General features: G+C 34.8%; 2 protein-coding genes across 4 annotated transcripts in view; one reads left to right on the top strand and one right to left on the bottom strand.

Moving 5' to 3' along the window:
• Nucleotides 1-77: 77 nt before the first annotated feature.
• On the top strand, nucleotides 78-9,753 carry LOC126777053 (activin receptor type-1). Of its 2 annotated transcripts, XM_050499907.1 has the most exons (12): nucleotides 78-275; nucleotides 885-1,002; nucleotides 1,600-1,617; nucleotides 1,921-2,124; nucleotides 2,358-2,570; nucleotides 3,170-3,267; nucleotides 3,694-3,863; nucleotides 4,427-4,612; nucleotides 5,145-5,291; nucleotides 5,757-5,938; nucleotides 6,193-6,403; nucleotides 6,956-9,753. In XM_050499907.1, exons 1-12 carry the CDS (start codon nucleotides 215-217, stop codon nucleotides 7,106-7,108), a joined length of 1,761 nt encoding a protein of 586 aa, XP_050355864.1. In that variant the 5' UTR covers nucleotides 78-214; the 3' UTR covers nucleotides 7,109-9,753. The 2 variants fall into 2 exon arrangements, with proteins under 2 accessions (XP_050355864.1, XP_050355865.1); XM_050499908.1 differs by lacking the exon at nucleotides 1,600-1,617.
• A 1,250-nt stretch (nucleotides 9,754-11,003) lies between these two features.
• Nucleotides 11,004-17,372, bottom strand: part of LOC126777074 (tubulin beta chain-like) — a 37,753-nt gene continuing 31,384 nt past the window's right edge. The window contains exons 2-3 of one of the 2 annotated variants that reach the window (XM_050499947.1): nucleotides 15,927-16,035; nucleotides 11,004-12,573 (exon numbers count right to left, since the gene is read on the bottom strand). In XM_050499947.1, the coding sequence (XP_050355904.1) occupies nucleotides 11,366-12,573; nucleotides 15,927-16,035 (1,317 nt within the window). In that variant the 3' untranslated portion in view covers nucleotides 11,004-11,365. The remainder of the gene's footprint in view (nucleotides 12,574-15,926; nucleotides 16,036-17,372) is intronic. The other variant, XM_050499948.1, reaches the window with a different exon arrangement.

The raw sequence follows: 17,372 nt of genomic DNA, 5'->3' as shown, positions 1-17,372 counted from the left end.
ATAACTTTTATTTTCTGTAACCGGATATGGATAAATTAGGGACTCTTAATCTAAAAATGTATTTAATTTTACCACTGTTCAGAAATATAATGAAATAATTTATGTTCTATTTATTTTCAAAAACACTAATAAATAATTTCCGCAACCACTCCATTACAACTTTCATAAAACGTCACTCGAATGACTCCTTGTGCATTGTTATGATGAACGAAGAATGGCGGACGTTGTCATAGTGCGATACTTGTTCATATTTTTACTTTTAAATGCTTGTCATGGTAAGTAAATGTGAATTTAAGCGTATAATGTAAAGTGGAAACTTGAAATATACAATCTGTGAAAGTTTCATCGTGATACTATTGGTGGAAGTCATTGAAATCACTTGGCTTCTGTAAATTGTCTTTACGACAAGGTTTTTATTATTGTTTTCTGAACAGACGCAAGCTCATGCCTACTGTTTACTTACTATTAAATATATATCAACGTAGTATCATAGATTTAATTATGTATCAGTGTTAATAAAATATAATTTTTAGTCGACATCAAAACATACGGTTTTCTTGCTATCGTATACAAGATAATGTTTTTTTAATTACTAAACATTTTTAGAACCTTACTTACAAACAACATTATTTAATATAAATTCCGCGTATGTGTTTTAAATGTGTATTAAACAATTATAATTTGAGCCAAATTTAACTGAAAAATATTTATTAATAATTTGCATTTTATTTTTTCTAAAATGCTTTTATTTATTTGAATTTATTATGTGTGTGTCAGCTCAATCGGTTGTCACAGACAATTAATACTAAACTGTTTAATTTGATAGTTGATCTATATATCTTTAAAGTAATGGTAATAATCAAGTCATCTATTTAAATTTCCAGCAGGACTTCCAGGCTTGGACAACCTGGAGCAAGACGGAGCATCGATTACACAAGCTGACAACCACATTAGAGATGATCCCATATCTGTGGATAAAAAGATGATGGTTCATCAACCGAGGTGAGAAATGAATAATTTTAAGAGAGCTCTACAGAAGCCTATTCGAGTACATAACAATCATACATCACATAAACACAAATGAACAGATCTAAGTTTTTTTGTGTACTAATTTGAAGGGTAAGCCAGTGTAACTACAGGCATAAGTAACAAAAAATCTTAGTTCCCGAGGTCACCACCAATCTTAAGTTTTGACAGTCTAAGAAATGATTTTATTTCTTACAGAATTGTTATTATAATCTTCTTTGCTGGTTAAGTATATATCTAAGTTTGAAGTTCTGTTGTTTATGTTGAATTTAATAATAGATAAATTAATAGAAGTATTATTACTAAAATGTGATATCTATAGATCTACATTGTTTAACTAATCATCTGCGAAACAATTCAGAAGTAATGCCGTAAGTTTTATCAGTTGTCATTAGTAAACCAGAGTTTTCTTTCTAGTTTGTAGAATGATTTTTCTCAATAATAATAATGACATTATCAACTGTATTCATATTCATATAATGAATAATATAAAAGGATACATTTTTTGATTTGATTCCATTCTATGATGATTGAAACAATTTTATATTTGATTTTTTTTTTTGCTGCCTAAAGGAGGAAATTTCAAAAAAGGTAATGTAAGAATTCTGTTTTATACAAAGTAATGAGAGAGAAGGCATGATTACCTTATTTGTATAGTGGTTTGCCTACAAGATCATAAGGTCCTAGATACAAATCTCTGGCTGAGCTAGTAAAAAGTTGTCCAGTTTTTTATCAAGAAACTCCCAGGAGCAGCTTGTTTGCTTGTTGAGTTTGGAAGTTGATGGTCCTCAATCATCTTTTTATTGTGTCTGATTTACCTTGAAATAGTCGGAGGTTGGACGTGACTGTCCATTGGCCCAAACAAACCTAATGAACCAATTGTAAACATTCCAGGTACAAATGCCACCAGTGCGAGTCGCCGGAGTGCGGCGCGGAGGGCGCGGAGAGCGCGGAGGGCGCGCAGGTGTGCGAGGAGGCGCTGTACTGCTTCAAGTCCACGGTGCGCGCGTCGGACGGCGCGCTGCGCCACTCGCGCGGCTGCTCCTCCAAGCGGGACCACTACCAGTTCACGTGCCGCACCACCAACAACGCGCAGAGGTGAATCTCACCACGGTATAGTCGCCCCAGTGGGTACAACTCGTGTGATGGGACGTCGTAACCGTATGAGGGTTTAATTCCAAAACAAGCAACACTAGCTTTATCTCATGCTCATTGGTGAAGGGAAACTGCATTTTTCTGATGATAATCTGACACATATGTATTCCAGCAGTTAAACATTTTTGTGCTGTTACTTTACTTTGCTGTGTCTACATTATTACTAATTACTCTAGGCCTCGAAAACGTCACGCCGGCCAATTGAACATCACTTGCTGCCAGGGTAACATGTGCAACGACGGCAGCTTCCCATCGCTTTCCCCGGCTGACATGGCCATGGAGCCGCTCAGTACTGGCACGTGGAAGCTGTGGCTGAGCGTGGTGCTCTCGGTGCTGGCTGTGAGCGTGATCGGTGCTATGGCCATAATGTTGCTAAGAAGGAGCCATAGGTAAGCGCTTGTGATTCATATATAGTTACTAGCTAACCATCTTGGCTTCACACAGGGACTGCATAAATCGTTTATATCCAAATACATAATATAATATACTGGTGGTAGAGCTTTGTGCAAGCTTGTCTGGGTAGGTACCACCCATCATCAGATATTCTATCGCAAAACAGCAGTACTTGGTATTGTTGTGTTCCGGTTTGAAGGGTGAGTGAGCCAGTGTAATTAAAGGCACAAGTGACATAACATCTTAGTTCCCAAGTTTAGTGGCGCATTGGTGATGTAAGCGATGGTTAACATTTCTTACAATGCCAATGTCTAAGGGTGTTGGTGACCACTTACCATCAGGTGGCCCATATGCTGGTCTGCCTTCCTATACTATATGAAAATCTGTTGCGTACTGTTTGAGTTTATCGCGTACAGACAGATGCAGCAAGAGTATTTTATTTAATAATATGTTGTGATAACAATTTATAGTATAATTACTCTGTTTTTGAAATTTCAAGGTTGAATTTGACTGTACCGACAGCATATAAATAAAAATTAATCCAGTATTATATATAAGGTTAATGTTATTAACATATTATTTTTAATGTTTCCAGGTTACGCGTGTCACGTGCAGCGCAGAAACTAGGAGCAGATTCAAATTATTTCTCGTCTAACATGTACAGTCCACATGTAACAAGCGCTTATTATGAAGGTATGAAATGTTATATGAGCATTGTCTCTTTGTACTGGTTTTGACTATTTAATTGAAAGATTTTCTGATGAGTTCTATGAGTTTATTGTCGAAGTTGATTTCTTAGTTTCTATATGTTACGTTCAAGTTGAACTAGGGTTGCTAGGTCCTTACGGTAGCATGCGAAAGCGATCCCGTGGCTCTCATTGTGGTTTTTTAGTGGGTATTCCGATTTTTGGGGCGCACTCGGTGCCTTGGACACTGGTGAGCCCCTCGTACCTGCTGTTCCCGTGGGGAAGCGGGCAAGGCATTTTTTCAGCTTTAATAAAAAAAAAGGTTGCCAGGAAAAACAGGATGTTTTAAGCAGAATTCCTGTGAAAAAAAGCTTAACTAATTACGTTTTCTCCATACCTGATATATAAAGCTAATGGTTATTCGTTTTTCTAGGTCTAGAAGGATCGCAGAATGGGGCTGGCTTGCATGCTGTTGCAGCCGGTGACTCCACCCTCAGAGAATACTTGGAATGTTCAGTGACTAGTGGCTCCGGTTCTGGGTTACCGCTCATGGTACAAAGAACACTGGCCAAGCAGGTGTCTCTGATCGAACGGATTGGCAAAGTTAGTATTGTGTTAATTTATATTTTATATATTTAAAAAATTGTATATAATGAAACAGCTCTGAAAGAAACAATACAAAAGTTAATATAATATATTGAGATAATAGTTAAATCATTGTTAAAGTGTATGCACTTCAGTTATGCGAGTTATGTATGTAATGGGTTTCGACATCACATATGTTCATCACAGCAAACAGCAATATTTAGTATTATTGTTTACCAGTGTAACTAAATGCACAAGGGACATAACATCTTAGTTTAGTAGTTTAGCTTAGTTCCGAAGGTTGATGGCGCATCGGTGATGTAATGAATGGTTACAGTAATATTTCTTACAGCTCCAATCACTTATCTATATTATTCAAAATAAAAGAAGGAGTTTATGTTATATGAAGTGGCATGGCACATGATTTATGTATGAAATGTCCAAGTATCGTCAAGTCAACCCCTACTCTGCCATTTAAGTAGAAGGCTGTTTTCCTTCACCGAAGAATATGAGATAAATAAAGTCGGTAATTTACATAGTGGTCATGTTGTTAGTATAAAAAATATGATATTCACTCTCAGGGTCGGTACGGGGAGGTGTGGCGCGGTTCGTGGTACGCGGACAGTGTCGCTGTGAAGATATTCTTCTCGCGAGACGAAGCCAGCTGGAGGAGAGAGACGGAGATATACAGCACTGTCCTACTCAGGCACGACAATATACTCGCCTACATCGGCAGCGACATGACCAGTAGGAACAGCTGTACACAGGTGTGTAGTGATAACTGGTGTATTGTTTTAAGATTGGTGCAAACCCATGTGTTTGTTGAACTAACTCGGTTCAAACTCAAAGTCAGAGCATCAAAATTATTGGGTTCATCTCATAAATTCAATAGGTGAGTTTGGAGGTTGACAGGGTTTCACTTCCGTGCTTCGGAAAATATAAAGCATTTGACCCTGCACAGCAAAACTATGGTGCTTTTTACAGTGTACTTTTCTGTCCCACCGTTTTTTTACCTTATAGAGAGGTCACTTGTTTGATTATATACTTCGGGAATTACCAATCACGATTTCCACTTGATTTATAAGTAATAATAATATAAGACATTTAACTTATTTCTGTTTTACTAAATGTTTGTATGTTTTTATGTTGTTTTTAGAAAGAAACAACAACAAAAAAATATAAATTAGTTCATTTGTAGTCGCTAAAGATAGAATATTTGTAAATAAAATTCCATTGTTTTGTACTTTATTTTATGAGTTAATGTAAGAGTCACTTGAAATATTTTTTTATATTTTTCAGTTGTGGTTAATCACACACTTCCATCCACTCGGCTCGCTGTATGAGCACCTCAGCAGGACGACACTGACGAGGAATCAAATGATGTTAATATCTTTATCCATTGTTAATGGCCTTTTACATCTACACACAGACATACATGGGACACAGGTAAGTCCTTCGCTTATCTTTGTTTGGTATATAAGCTTTGTTTACTTTGGTTGAAGGCTGAGTTAGCCAGTGTAATTATAGAGAATTGTAACATCTAAAATGCTCTGATGCTTTTTTGTGTCTTGCATTGCCAGTTTCTATGGGGGAAGGTGAATACAGTAAGTATTCACCCCATTGTAAGATTTATTTGCTGCCTGCCTTTCTAAAATAAGTAACTTTTTGGCAAACCTCGATTAAGTGTTCTAAAGTTTTGGTTAAAATAACAAGAATGTAATGTTATGTTGTAAAAAATATTTGTATACCATTGATTATGATGAAACTATATAGCTGTGTTCATATAAGGCTAAGAAATCAGCGAAGACAGCTCCTAATACTCTTGCATTACATGTGGGTCGGTATCAGATCAAATTATGCGCGATCGTCACGCTTTAAAATATTAATGAGTTGAAAATTTCCGTATTCAAGGGGAAACCGGCCATAGCGCATCGGGACATCAAGTCCAAGAACATTCTGGTGAAGGTGAACGGCGAGTGCTGCATCGCCGACCTCGGGCTGGCCGTGACGCGGCGCCACGTGGCGGCCGGCGCGCTGCGCGACGCGCGCCAGGGCACCAAGCGGTACATGAGCCCCGAGGTGCTCGACCAGAGGTGAGCCTCCCACTAGAATTTTATCTGATAATAGATGACATGATGACATAAAAGGATATGTTATACAGACATAAGGAGCATAACATTTCCTAGGCAGTACCACAGGTTGGCAATTGGGTGATGATCACTTACCCATTCACTCTCGGGCCCTAACTATTTAATAAAACTTATGCAATAATATATGAGAAGACCTTTGACCGGTACAGTATTACCGAGCTGTAGCCTCATATGTAAGATATGAACATATGTTTCAGTATGAACCTGCAATGCTTCGAGTCGTACCGCCGCTGCGACATCTACGCTCTGGCGCTGGTGCTGTGGGAGACGTGTCGGCGTGTGAGCCCGGCGCGCGAGCATAGCCCGCCATACCACGACCTGGCGCCCGCTGACCCCAGTTTCGACGAGATGCGCAAGATCGTGTGCGTCGACAACGAGCGCCCCGACCCGCCGGACGATCCGCATCCGGTAACTTATTTATACTATTAAGATATTCGGATACGCCGCCCATAGACTGCCTTTGTAACAACAAAACACTTTTGGATCTCCAAAATGTTAGTCAAGATCGCAGTAATACAAAGAATTGCTATTTGATGAGTTTTTGAGTGATTTCAAGTTTATCTAAAATACGTAATCCGAAATTAATGTGTATTTGCGATAGAATATGGGATAAGTAAACTATATTAAGATGGTTAGAAAGGGGGTTTGGTACCTCGAAATCTGGGACGCTATTCTTGTAAGCGCTTCACGCTTGAAGATTAGAGAACACTATTAAGATGGCTTCCCATATCCCAAAAATACTATCATTTTTGGGATATGGGAAGGATAATAGTTCATTACACTAGCTAACTTTAAACAAGGCTCCCACGCGATACACATGTTGCCGCGGCCCACAAAAGAATGAAAGCACGGTATACGTTAAAATCAAATCATGGACAATAAATAATCTTCCAATATATGCATTAACCTAAATACACAACAAATATAAAATATCAATTGTTTTATTCATTTATTTTTCAGACAATGGTGGGAATGGCTAACCTCATGCGAGAGTGCTGGCATCAAAACCCATCAGTACGGTTACCAGCTCTAAGAATCAAGAAGACATTACTCAAACTAGCTGCCAACGACAACTCAATCAGACTTAACGAAGACAATGAAGTGTATGTGTAGTTGAAATGACAGTGTTTGTGATGTGTAAAGGAACTGTGGTTTGTCGTTAACATATAACAATACTGAGTGTTATAGTTTGTGTTACATAATGAGGACTGGTTGGTTAGATATGGTGTCACTTGAGATGGCTTTATAAAGAAATTAGTACATGTTATTGTATAATTATTCATGATTTATGATTAATTAATTGTTATAACCGGAATGTAAAAATCGTATATTAAAAGCTAACTTAACAAATGGTTTGATCAATATTTTGTTAATTCGATATTATTGAAAGCGATATAAAAAAATTAGACAAATAAATTCTCAAAATCATTTTTGAATTCTCTCGTTAAAAGATTAAATGTTTAAAGTTAAAACTGATTCGGGATGTGGATTATACTGAGAAACTCAGTAAATTCTATTTTCTGACAATTATATGATATTATTATTTATTATATATAGATTGTAACCCATATTATTTAAGACAAGTACGTATCGGACGGTCTTAACTAAACTAACTATAGAAATCCTTCAATTCGATTTTTATTTTAATAACAATTGCAGAGAAAGATAATTTGTGTCAACCTAGTTGTCAAGTTAGCATTCGATACAACTTATATAATCAAATTATGTAAAAATATAACTTGTAAAAACATATAACAATAAAGTTAACGTATGAAAATAATTATATAAAATATATAAAAAATGATATGGAATAACTTGAATAATTTAACATTTTTTATTTTTGTGCCATTTATAGCATTTTAGTTAGTTTATAATAAGATGTAGCGTCTTTAAAAATCGTTAATAATCAACAAATGACGAAATAGCGGTATGTAACGGGATGTCATTATGATATTTTATAATTCTCTATGCAGAATATTTGTTCCAGGTATGAAATTTAAAATTTTGGACATTATAATATCCAATCATATAATGAAGCAACAAAAGAATTTATATAATATAACGTAAGAGCATATATGTACCACTGCTGGGCTAAGGAATCTTCTCATTTTGAGAAGGTTATTTTTTAATGAATTTCACATAACGTCTAAATATAACCAATACATCGCTCCACGATTCCCTGGTCACTGCTAGCTAGTTTTAATTAATTCAAAACTGACGAATTGATTACTTAACATAAATTTAACAGAAAATTTTTGATTAAAACATAATTATACTAAATATTATTTTGTTTATAAAATTCGATTTTTAGTATTTAAAGCCAATACTGGTTAACCATTATAACATATATATATGAAATCGATGTACATAATATGTACCGTGTAAATTATATAGTTTTTAGTATATTGCTATTAACATTAGCATATAATAAAGTGCCGACTAGTATTGTAACTCTGTAATATAGATTGTATATAAAGTTTTTAGTTATAAGAGATTAATTTGGTTGTCACGGTAGCTCAACCGTTCAATTGGTTGATCTTCCAGACCGCAACTGCATTTTAATATTTAAAATAGTTTTTTTTTTTTCGTTTATTTAATTAATATTCGAATTAACAATGAAATCTGTATTACGTAATATGTATGTCTGTATAGAATGTATACTGAATATTTACAATATGAATTTATTAATATTAAACCAAATGTTATTTATGAAGGAATGACATTAGGTAGATGAAAAAATTATTGAATCGCCTTTTAATCCAAATTTTACAAAATTTGTTTAAATAATATAAATATAAACTGCCGTATTTTTTAAATGTATTGTATTTGTAATATACTAAACTGCATAATTGGTGGCCTGTTATCTAATCTACCTTCGACGATGACAGTAGATTACATAACAAATTAATTAATCTGGCCAATAAGCATTCAAGAAATTGGAGTTAAGTATAATAATAATCTTATTAAACCATGATAAAAGAGTAATATATGAACCACGTTTCAATCTGTGACGGCATATGCTAAGGAAAATTATCATGAGCCATGAATGCCATCATGACGGTGCCTTAACAACTTCGTCGCATTCCCAAGGAAGGGTGTGTCAGGCAATTATTTGAAAAATTGTAAGCTCTATTCAAAACAAATGGGATAAATGCAAATGATGTCAGATAAATATAAAGTACAAAAATGAATGTTAAATAAATGTCTACTGCCACCGGTTAGGAATGTATACTTTAAGAAGAGGAATCGGCAAAAAATTCAGTGGTGACACTATTTCAACGATTGTATACAAGTAATAATCATACAGGTACATTTGAATAAATTTTCGTTATCTGAATGAATATCAATGAATACTAACTCCAAGCTCTTATCACTTATATAAAATTTTATACAGAATAATAAACTTTTTTTACTTTTAAATGCGGCTTAAATTTATTAATAGATATTGTGAAATTTTCGATTTGTTTATTACTGTTATTATTATATTTGTTTATTATTGTTGTGTTCCGGTTTGAAGGATGAGTGAGCCAGTGTAATTACAGGCACAAGGGACATAAAATCTTAGTTCCCAAGGTTGGTGGCGCATTGGCTATGTAAGCGATGGTTGACATTTCTTACAATGCCAATGTCTAAGGGCGTTTGGTGACCACTTACCATCAGGTGGCCCATATGCTCGTCCGCCTTCCTATTCTATAAAAAAAAAACAAAAAAAAAATTACCTTCCAGATGTCAATAGTGAAACTTGGTAAATAATGTAATCGCCGTATATAATGTAATGACGAATTTATTCGTTTTTGTTTTTTGTAAAACTTGGATTGAAGCGGCGACAGTTATGTAGTCAGTGATCTAGCTTTAATATCGTTTTTTTTTTTAATTTGAATCTCTCGCTATGGACACTCGTTAATATAACACGACCGTTGTTGTTGATTTTTAAGTTTTTTTTTTTTTAATATTGAATTTGCATTTATGTGGGACATCATTGATATCGCATTTTATTTCTCTACTCTTTTTGGTTGTTATGTTAATTGGAGACCTTGAGCTGTGAGGTGTCTCTGGTCGATTAATATCTATCGTCTATTTATAGGAGATAAATAATTTTTTATATTCTGAGATCCAAAGTTATCTATTATATTCAATATGTATTCGTGTAAAATTGAAGTAAAGGTGTTATAAATATATGGAAATCTTATGTTTGTTTATCTCAACTTATATAGATATAATTGAAATTAGCTAATACAGACACGTATCACCACAGATATAATATTATCATCAATTTATATCGACACCTTATATACTCTGCAAATATGTATTGTTTTTCCATACATATGATTAAAAGAATATATCTACTTTGGTAAGTGGAAAAGATTTTATGTAAATATTGATCCAACTTTTCAATAGAACATGAAAATTATTTAATTATACTGTTAGTATATAATAGGATTTTTGATTACGATGAAACTTTCAAAACATTAATTCACTGTTTATAATAAATTGAACTTAATTTTCATGTACGACCTTTTTCATGACCTTACAGTATTTATGTTATTTTTACTCAAGACTACTGTAAATTAGTTTAAAAAAGGTTCTTTGAATTTAAAAACAAATTGATTACAAAACAATTTTTATAAAATAGTTTTAGTGTAATAGTTATAAAGTGTGATATCAATGGCGACTCGATGTTAGATTTAAAAGACAATAAATGTTCAAGAATAATCAAACTGAAATGTTGTTTGATGTTTTTTTTTAATAATTTCATCTATATCCTAGGTTGCATACCTGTTTTTATTGTGTTCAATTTATTGTAAATATTAAGTTAGAATAAGATGAAAATGAGGCAGGTTATATGAAATAAAATAAAATATTTGTCTATTATTTGTTTTTTTTTTTTTAAATTTTTTATTAAGGAAACTAGACCAATTTACTAATTAGCTGATGCCATTCTCTATGGTACATTAATACTTTTTGTATTCGTAGATGTGGATGTTTGTATAATGGCAGAATAAAAAGATATTTTTTTTTGTTTAAAACATTTATTTATAAATTAATATATAAAAGCATACAAGACAATATAACTTATAGTAAGAAATGCACGGATTGGTACGTTCCCATCGTTTATCGAATACAAAACAGACTTCGAATAATAATACCATTCATTATAATAAAATACAGTAGCACATCGACGACCGGTCACCAGCGCGGTGACGAGTTGCAGTGCGAGATTAGCTTCTGATCTGATCTGCCAGCGGAAAGACACTTTGGTAGTTTTTGAAAATGCACTCGACTCAATGCAATCGACTTAGCCTCTAATTTCGTTGGAAATATATAAAATAGAATATTTGAGTTTGATTATAAGGATCTCCTGCCTTCAAATCAGTCGTGGTGCTCGTCCTGAGCGAGCTCCTCCATATCTTCCTGGTCGAATTCCGTGTCGTCTTCGGCGGTCGCCTCCTGGTACTGTTGGTACTCGGAGACCAGGTCGTTGACGTTGCTTTCCGCCTCGTTGAACTCCATCTCATCCATACCCTCGCCGGTGTACCAATGCAAGAACGCCTTGCGTCTGAACATAGCCGTGAACTGCTCGGATATTCTCTTGAACAACTCCTGGATAGCTGTCGTGTTACCGATGAAAGTGGAGGACATTTTGAGGCCTTTGGGGGGAATGTCGCACACGGCTGTCTTAACGTTGTTCGGGATCCATTCGACGAAGAAGCTGCTGTTTTTATTTTGAATGGACAGCATCTGCTCGTCGACTTCCTTCATGGACATGCGACCACGGAAGATGGCGGCGACGGTGAGGTAGCGGCCATGACGTGGGTCGCACGCCGCCATCATATTCTTGGCGTCGAACATCTGTTGTGTAAGTTCGGGTACGGTGAGTGCACGGTATTGCTGGCTACCACGAGAGGTCAGCGGGGCGAATCCGGGCATGAAGAAGTGGAGACGTGGGAACGGCACCATGTTCACGGCCAGTTTGCGGAGATCCGCATTTAGTTGACCAGGGAACCTGAGGCAGGTCGTGACTCCGGACATGGTGAGCGATACCAAGTGATTCAGATCTCCGTATGTTGGGTTGGGCACTTTGAGGGTTCTGTAGCAGATGTCGTAGAGAGCTTCGTTGTCTATGCAGTAGGTTTCATCTGTGTTTTCGACTAGCTGGTGGATAGACAGGACTGCGTTGTAGGGTTCGACGACAGTGTCTGAGACTTTGGGGGAGGGGACGACCGAATACGTATTCATAATCCTGTCCGGATACTCTTCTCTGATCTTGGAGATGAGGAGGGTTCCCATACCGGAGCCGGTGCCGCCGCCGAGGGAGTGCGTGAGCTGGAATCCTTGGAGGCAGTCGCAGTTCTCGCACTCCTTGCGGACGACGTCTAGGACGGCATCCACGAGCTCGGCCCCTTCGGTGTAGTGTCCCTTTGCCCAGTTGTTGCCGGCGCCGGACTGGCCGAACACGAAGTTGTCGGGGCGGAAGAGTTGCCCGTAGCCGCCGGAGCGCACCGCGTCCATGGTGCCGGGCTCGAGGTCGAGCAGGATGGCGCGGGGGACGTACTTGCCGCCGTTCTCCTTCGTCGCAACTGTTGACAATACATCGATATTAAAATTACAATACATATTTACTACTGAAGTTTTTTTAGCATATTATTAAAAAGGAAATTTTTATTCGAAATGAAACTTTACAAAGATTTTATCGTCAATAACCTTGAATAATGTGGAAATAATTTTTATTTCAATCGATCATTGCATCGTATTATTATTGTTTGAGGTATTTATTTCCGAACCAGTGGTAGATTTATGACAATCAATAAGTAAATGTAATACTGAATATTGAATGATTTTTGATTTGTTTTGATTACAATAATTACCATAGCTTGTGAAATTTCTAACTAAAACATTGTAAAGGAGCATTCCAAATAAGCGATTTAAAACATGGCAATTTTGTTACAACAGCATACATAGACACCGGGCTATGATTCATCTGATTAAAACAAAGATGCGAGTTCGTTGAACTGGTTATCGGGTTAATTGTAAGAGGGTTTATGACCGCTGCTGTTTTACGTTCTGTGAAATTAACGGCTTCTTTCTAGTTCATTCTTTAACCATTCCTTAATAAATCTTTTAAAGGGTACTTTGTGTAGCAAGTCAGCTTTGCATTTAATTCATTACTGTATCATGAAGATTTAAAAAGCTTACTTGGAAAAAGAATTATTTGAATGAATTTGAATGAAGAATTAATTGAATGAAATTGTCGAAAATTAATATTGAATCAAATTATCTGTAGTTATATTATAAGTATATAAACTTGTCGCCATGTTTTAAAAGATAAACAAACTTTTTTGTCTTCTTAGATTAAATTTATTGTCAGCTTAGATATTTATTGGTAATTTGAATGCAGAATAGTTTTTATTTACGATAATAGATGGCGTTTGCAGTAATCTCTGCCGCTACGCTCCGCCGCGCAACGAGATTACAGTTAGGCGGTTACACGATTCTGCAATTTCAAGTAGGTATTTATATTTTTTTAAAACTGGTAAAGCGTGAAACGTAATAGAATATTCATTTTTTTTATTTCACCTGTTTTCATCTATGTGTAAAATTTACTCAACGAAATTTTATTAATACTAATGTTATTTATTATGATTTTCGTTTAGAGGTTTTTTACATATTTAAGCCAAAACTGCTGAGGAGATTTTAATTTAACTTAAAATGTAAAAGCCGAGATGGCCCAGTGGTTAGAATGCGTGAATCTTAAGCGATGATCGTGGGTTCAAACCCGGGCAAGCACCACTGAATTTTCATGTGCTTAATTTGTGATTATAATTCATCTCGTGCTTGACGGTGAAGGAAAACATCGTGAGGAAACCTGCATGTGTCTAATTTCATTGAAATTATGTCACATGTGTATTCTACCGACCCGCATTAGAGCAGCGTGGTGGAATAAGCTCTAAACCTTCTCCTCAAAAAGGGAGAGGAGGCCTTAGCCCAGCAGTGGGACATTAACAGGCTGTTACTGTACTAAAATGTAGATTAGATAGATTAATATATTTTTAAATATATATGTATTAAATACGACTTTTTATTAATAAGTACCTATCTTTCCCATATGAACCAAGGCTGTTAAGACTGACATATATACATGATACAATCAATGTATCCAATATCTAGAACGAGCTTACATGATGCATTCACAAAAACTAAATTGGTAATTTTATTCTGTAGTTAATTTATTTACGAAAATATTTAATAGTCCATTTAAATCATTATGACATTGATATCAATCTTACATACAAAACGAAATAGCAAATATATATGTATTTTAATTGTATAGTATATAATGTTATAAAATTCAAATATATAATCTTAATATTTTTAAGTTACAGAACTCGCGAATAATTATCTAATATTATAAAATATATTTTAGAAAATTTTCAAATTTGTTATTTTTATATAAGAAGTTTATTAGTGTTTACTTTAATTATTGTTTATAACTTGTAATGTTTAAAATTATTATTTATAATATTAGCTGTTCGTTAGTTAAATAAGGATGCAGCGGTTTCCTATAATGTCATATTGTGATGTGTATTCCTTGTTTGGCTGACAGGCTATCTGGACGAATGGACATTGGCGCTGTAAGAAATATTAACCATCGCTTACATCGCCATCAACTTTGGGAATTAAGATGTTATGTCCCTTGTGCCTGTTAAGTGAATGAAGGATGTAAGTTAAGTTTAAGGACATTTATTCTCAAAAAAGACATAAGTCGTTTACATGAGAATACACATATATAGTAACCGACATTTAAGCTGAGATGGCCTAGTGGTTAGAATTTTTTTTTTTAAATTATTTTTCCTATTTAAGTGAATGTAATGGATCTGCGGCATTATATGTAGCCCCTAGATTAAAGAGGCAATCATTAATGGAAGATGAATCGATTTTCGAACACAATCCTCGTGACGTAAATATTAGACGCGCATGAAGTAGCGCGAAGGGTAATAAAAAGTGATATGTTAAAATCTCTATTTAAAAGAAATAACTATCAAAGTCGACACACATTTCATTGTAACTCTAAAACAATAATTATATTCACATAAAATAAAACGGTCGTGTTAGAAGTGAAACCGTAAAAAAACATTCACATAAACTTTTATATTTCCTATATTTATAGATTGCTTCCTCTATGACATACAAACGAACAAACCGTTTTAATATTAGTTATTTTTATTTGAAGAGGAATTTTTTATATAATTTTTATTTATTTATTTATTCGTGACAATGATCATGGTATATACGGGTGGACCAATTTTGATGTCGTTTTTATTTATTACTAGCTTACTCCTTTATTTATTACTTACTTTTATTTATTACTATTTACTCCTATGCCGAAAGTAGGTTATTATATAGGATTTTTCGAAATTAAGCAAGCTAGTAATAAATAAAAACGACATCAAAACATAAATATGTTGTTATAGCAGACTCATACGATTTTGATATTTTAAAAACTAACAAGGGTATCCCAACCTTTCTTCTGTTGATATTTTATAATCCAATTATAGAATATTTTCATGACCCTTAAATTTTTTCAATACAATAAAACATTATTTTAACGATTTTTAATTATATTTATTCTAAATTATAAAAAAAGAGAAATTATTTATCTTTTAAAAATGTAAACAATTTCCGTCTTTCCTTGACATATCTCTACGCCCCCCCCCCCTCCTATTGGGGACTCCTGCTATATATCCTACGCAGTTGGCTAGTCTTTGAAATTTGACGCTATAACCAAAACCTGGATTATTTTTAGTATAAGTCAAAAAATGCCTTGGAGACATAAATGCTTCCTATTTTCCCCTCCAGCGAATACTTCTTCGCTATGTAATTATTAGCTTAAGATTTTAATTAATTAAAAAATAGAACACACAAGTGTACATACCAGAGGCCTCATTGTAATACACGGAGATACGTTCGAGTTGCAGATCACTGGTCCCGCGGTACACACCAGTGGGGTCGATCCCGTGCTCTTCAGATATTATCTCCCAGAACTGAGGACAAATACATTCATGTCATTAGCTGGTCGACAGAGGTCCAGGGTTCGTAGCAAAGGATGTGCCTATAAAAGTTATTGGGTTTATTTAGAAAGTTTCATTATTGGAATGTAGAAAGTTATCAGTAAATTTGCTCCGCTCTCTTTCCGGTCGTGTCGGATTGCCACCCCATCAGAGTGGTAGATTAGAGAGTACCAATGTTTGAGCACCAATTAATGCACTATATCTCCTGCAAATCTTCGCTTTTATGATCTAATTAATGGACTTAATATTATAAATGTAAAACGGCTAAACCACTGTGATTTTGGTAAAAGGCATGAAGCAAGCTTGAACTCGAAGGAAGGACAAATATCTAACGCCTCCCTTATAACACCCAGTAACAGTACAGTAACAGCCTGTTAATGTCCCACTGCTGGGCTAAGGCCTCCTCTCCATTTTGAGGACAAGGTTTGGAGCTTATTCCACCACGTTGCTCCAATGCGGGTTGGTAGAATACACATGTGGCAGAATTTCAAGGAAATTAGACACATGCAGGTTTCCTCACATTGTTTTCCTTCACCGTCAAGCAAGAGATGAATTATAAACACAAATTAAGCACATGAATATTCAGTGGTGCTTGCCCGGGTTTGAACCTACGATCATCGGTTAAGATTCACGCGTTCTTACCACTGGGCCATCTCGGCTTTTTATATAACACCCAGGCATAAACTAATTTCAAATATGTCATAACACAACTGTACTTTGACAAGCAATAGCATATGACAGTTTTTCCATATGGCATATACCGTATAGATAATATCTGACAGTCATATGACACTTTATTTGTTAATTTAATGCTTTTGGGTCTAGAAATAATAAAATTAAATAATTAAAATACTCTTATTGAAGAGTAAAGATAACAGCACGTTTTTTTTCTAAATATAATATTAAATCTTTTAAAAAAAAATTATGGTAGGCGGACCGGCAAATGAGCCTGATTATAAGTGGTCATCACCGCCCATAGACATTGGTGATGTAAGAAATAATAACCATTCCTTATATCTTAGTATTTCTGTTTAGCGGTAGAATGAGCTGATGAGTGGATGGTACCTACCCAGATGTATGTAATAAAATTACTATTTGGAATATGTTTCGTTAATGACTTTTTTAACAAGATCAAATTTATATTTTGAATTGTCATGACGTCATTGGTCAAGATTTTGTATAATCTATATTGTTTATAGTGATTTCCTGAAAAGTCGATTCAGTTGTTATCGATATTTTTGAAAGTAAAATTAAAGTATATATAAGGAGTTAATTAAAATAGTGGTATAATATAAATTAAGAAATATTAT

Source organism: Nymphalis io, chromosome 22 (genome assembly GCF_905147045.1).
Source record: "Nymphalis io chromosome 22, ilAglIoxx1.1, whole genome shotgun sequence".
Classification (NCBI taxonomy): domain Eukaryota; kingdom Metazoa; phylum Arthropoda; class Insecta; order Lepidoptera; family Nymphalidae; genus Nymphalis; species Nymphalis io.
This window is presented reverse-complemented; position numbering and strand designations above follow the sequence as displayed.

What these genes read in the sequence shown, in the direction of transcription:
- LOC126777053 (XM_050499907.1), top strand. Translation starts at nt 215, where the DNA reads ATGGCGGACGTTGTCATAGTGCGATACTTGTTCATATTTTTACTTTTA. An exon ending in ACTTTTAAATGCTTGTCATG is followed by an intron (nt 276 to 884) that starts GTAAGTAAATGT and finishes TTAAATTTCCAG; the next exon opens with CAGGACTTCCAGGCTTGGAC. An exon ending in AACAAGCGCTTATTATGAAG is followed by an intron (nt 3,268 to 3,693) that starts GTATGAAATGTT and finishes TCGTTTTTCTAG; the next exon opens with GTCTAGAAGGATCGCAGAAT.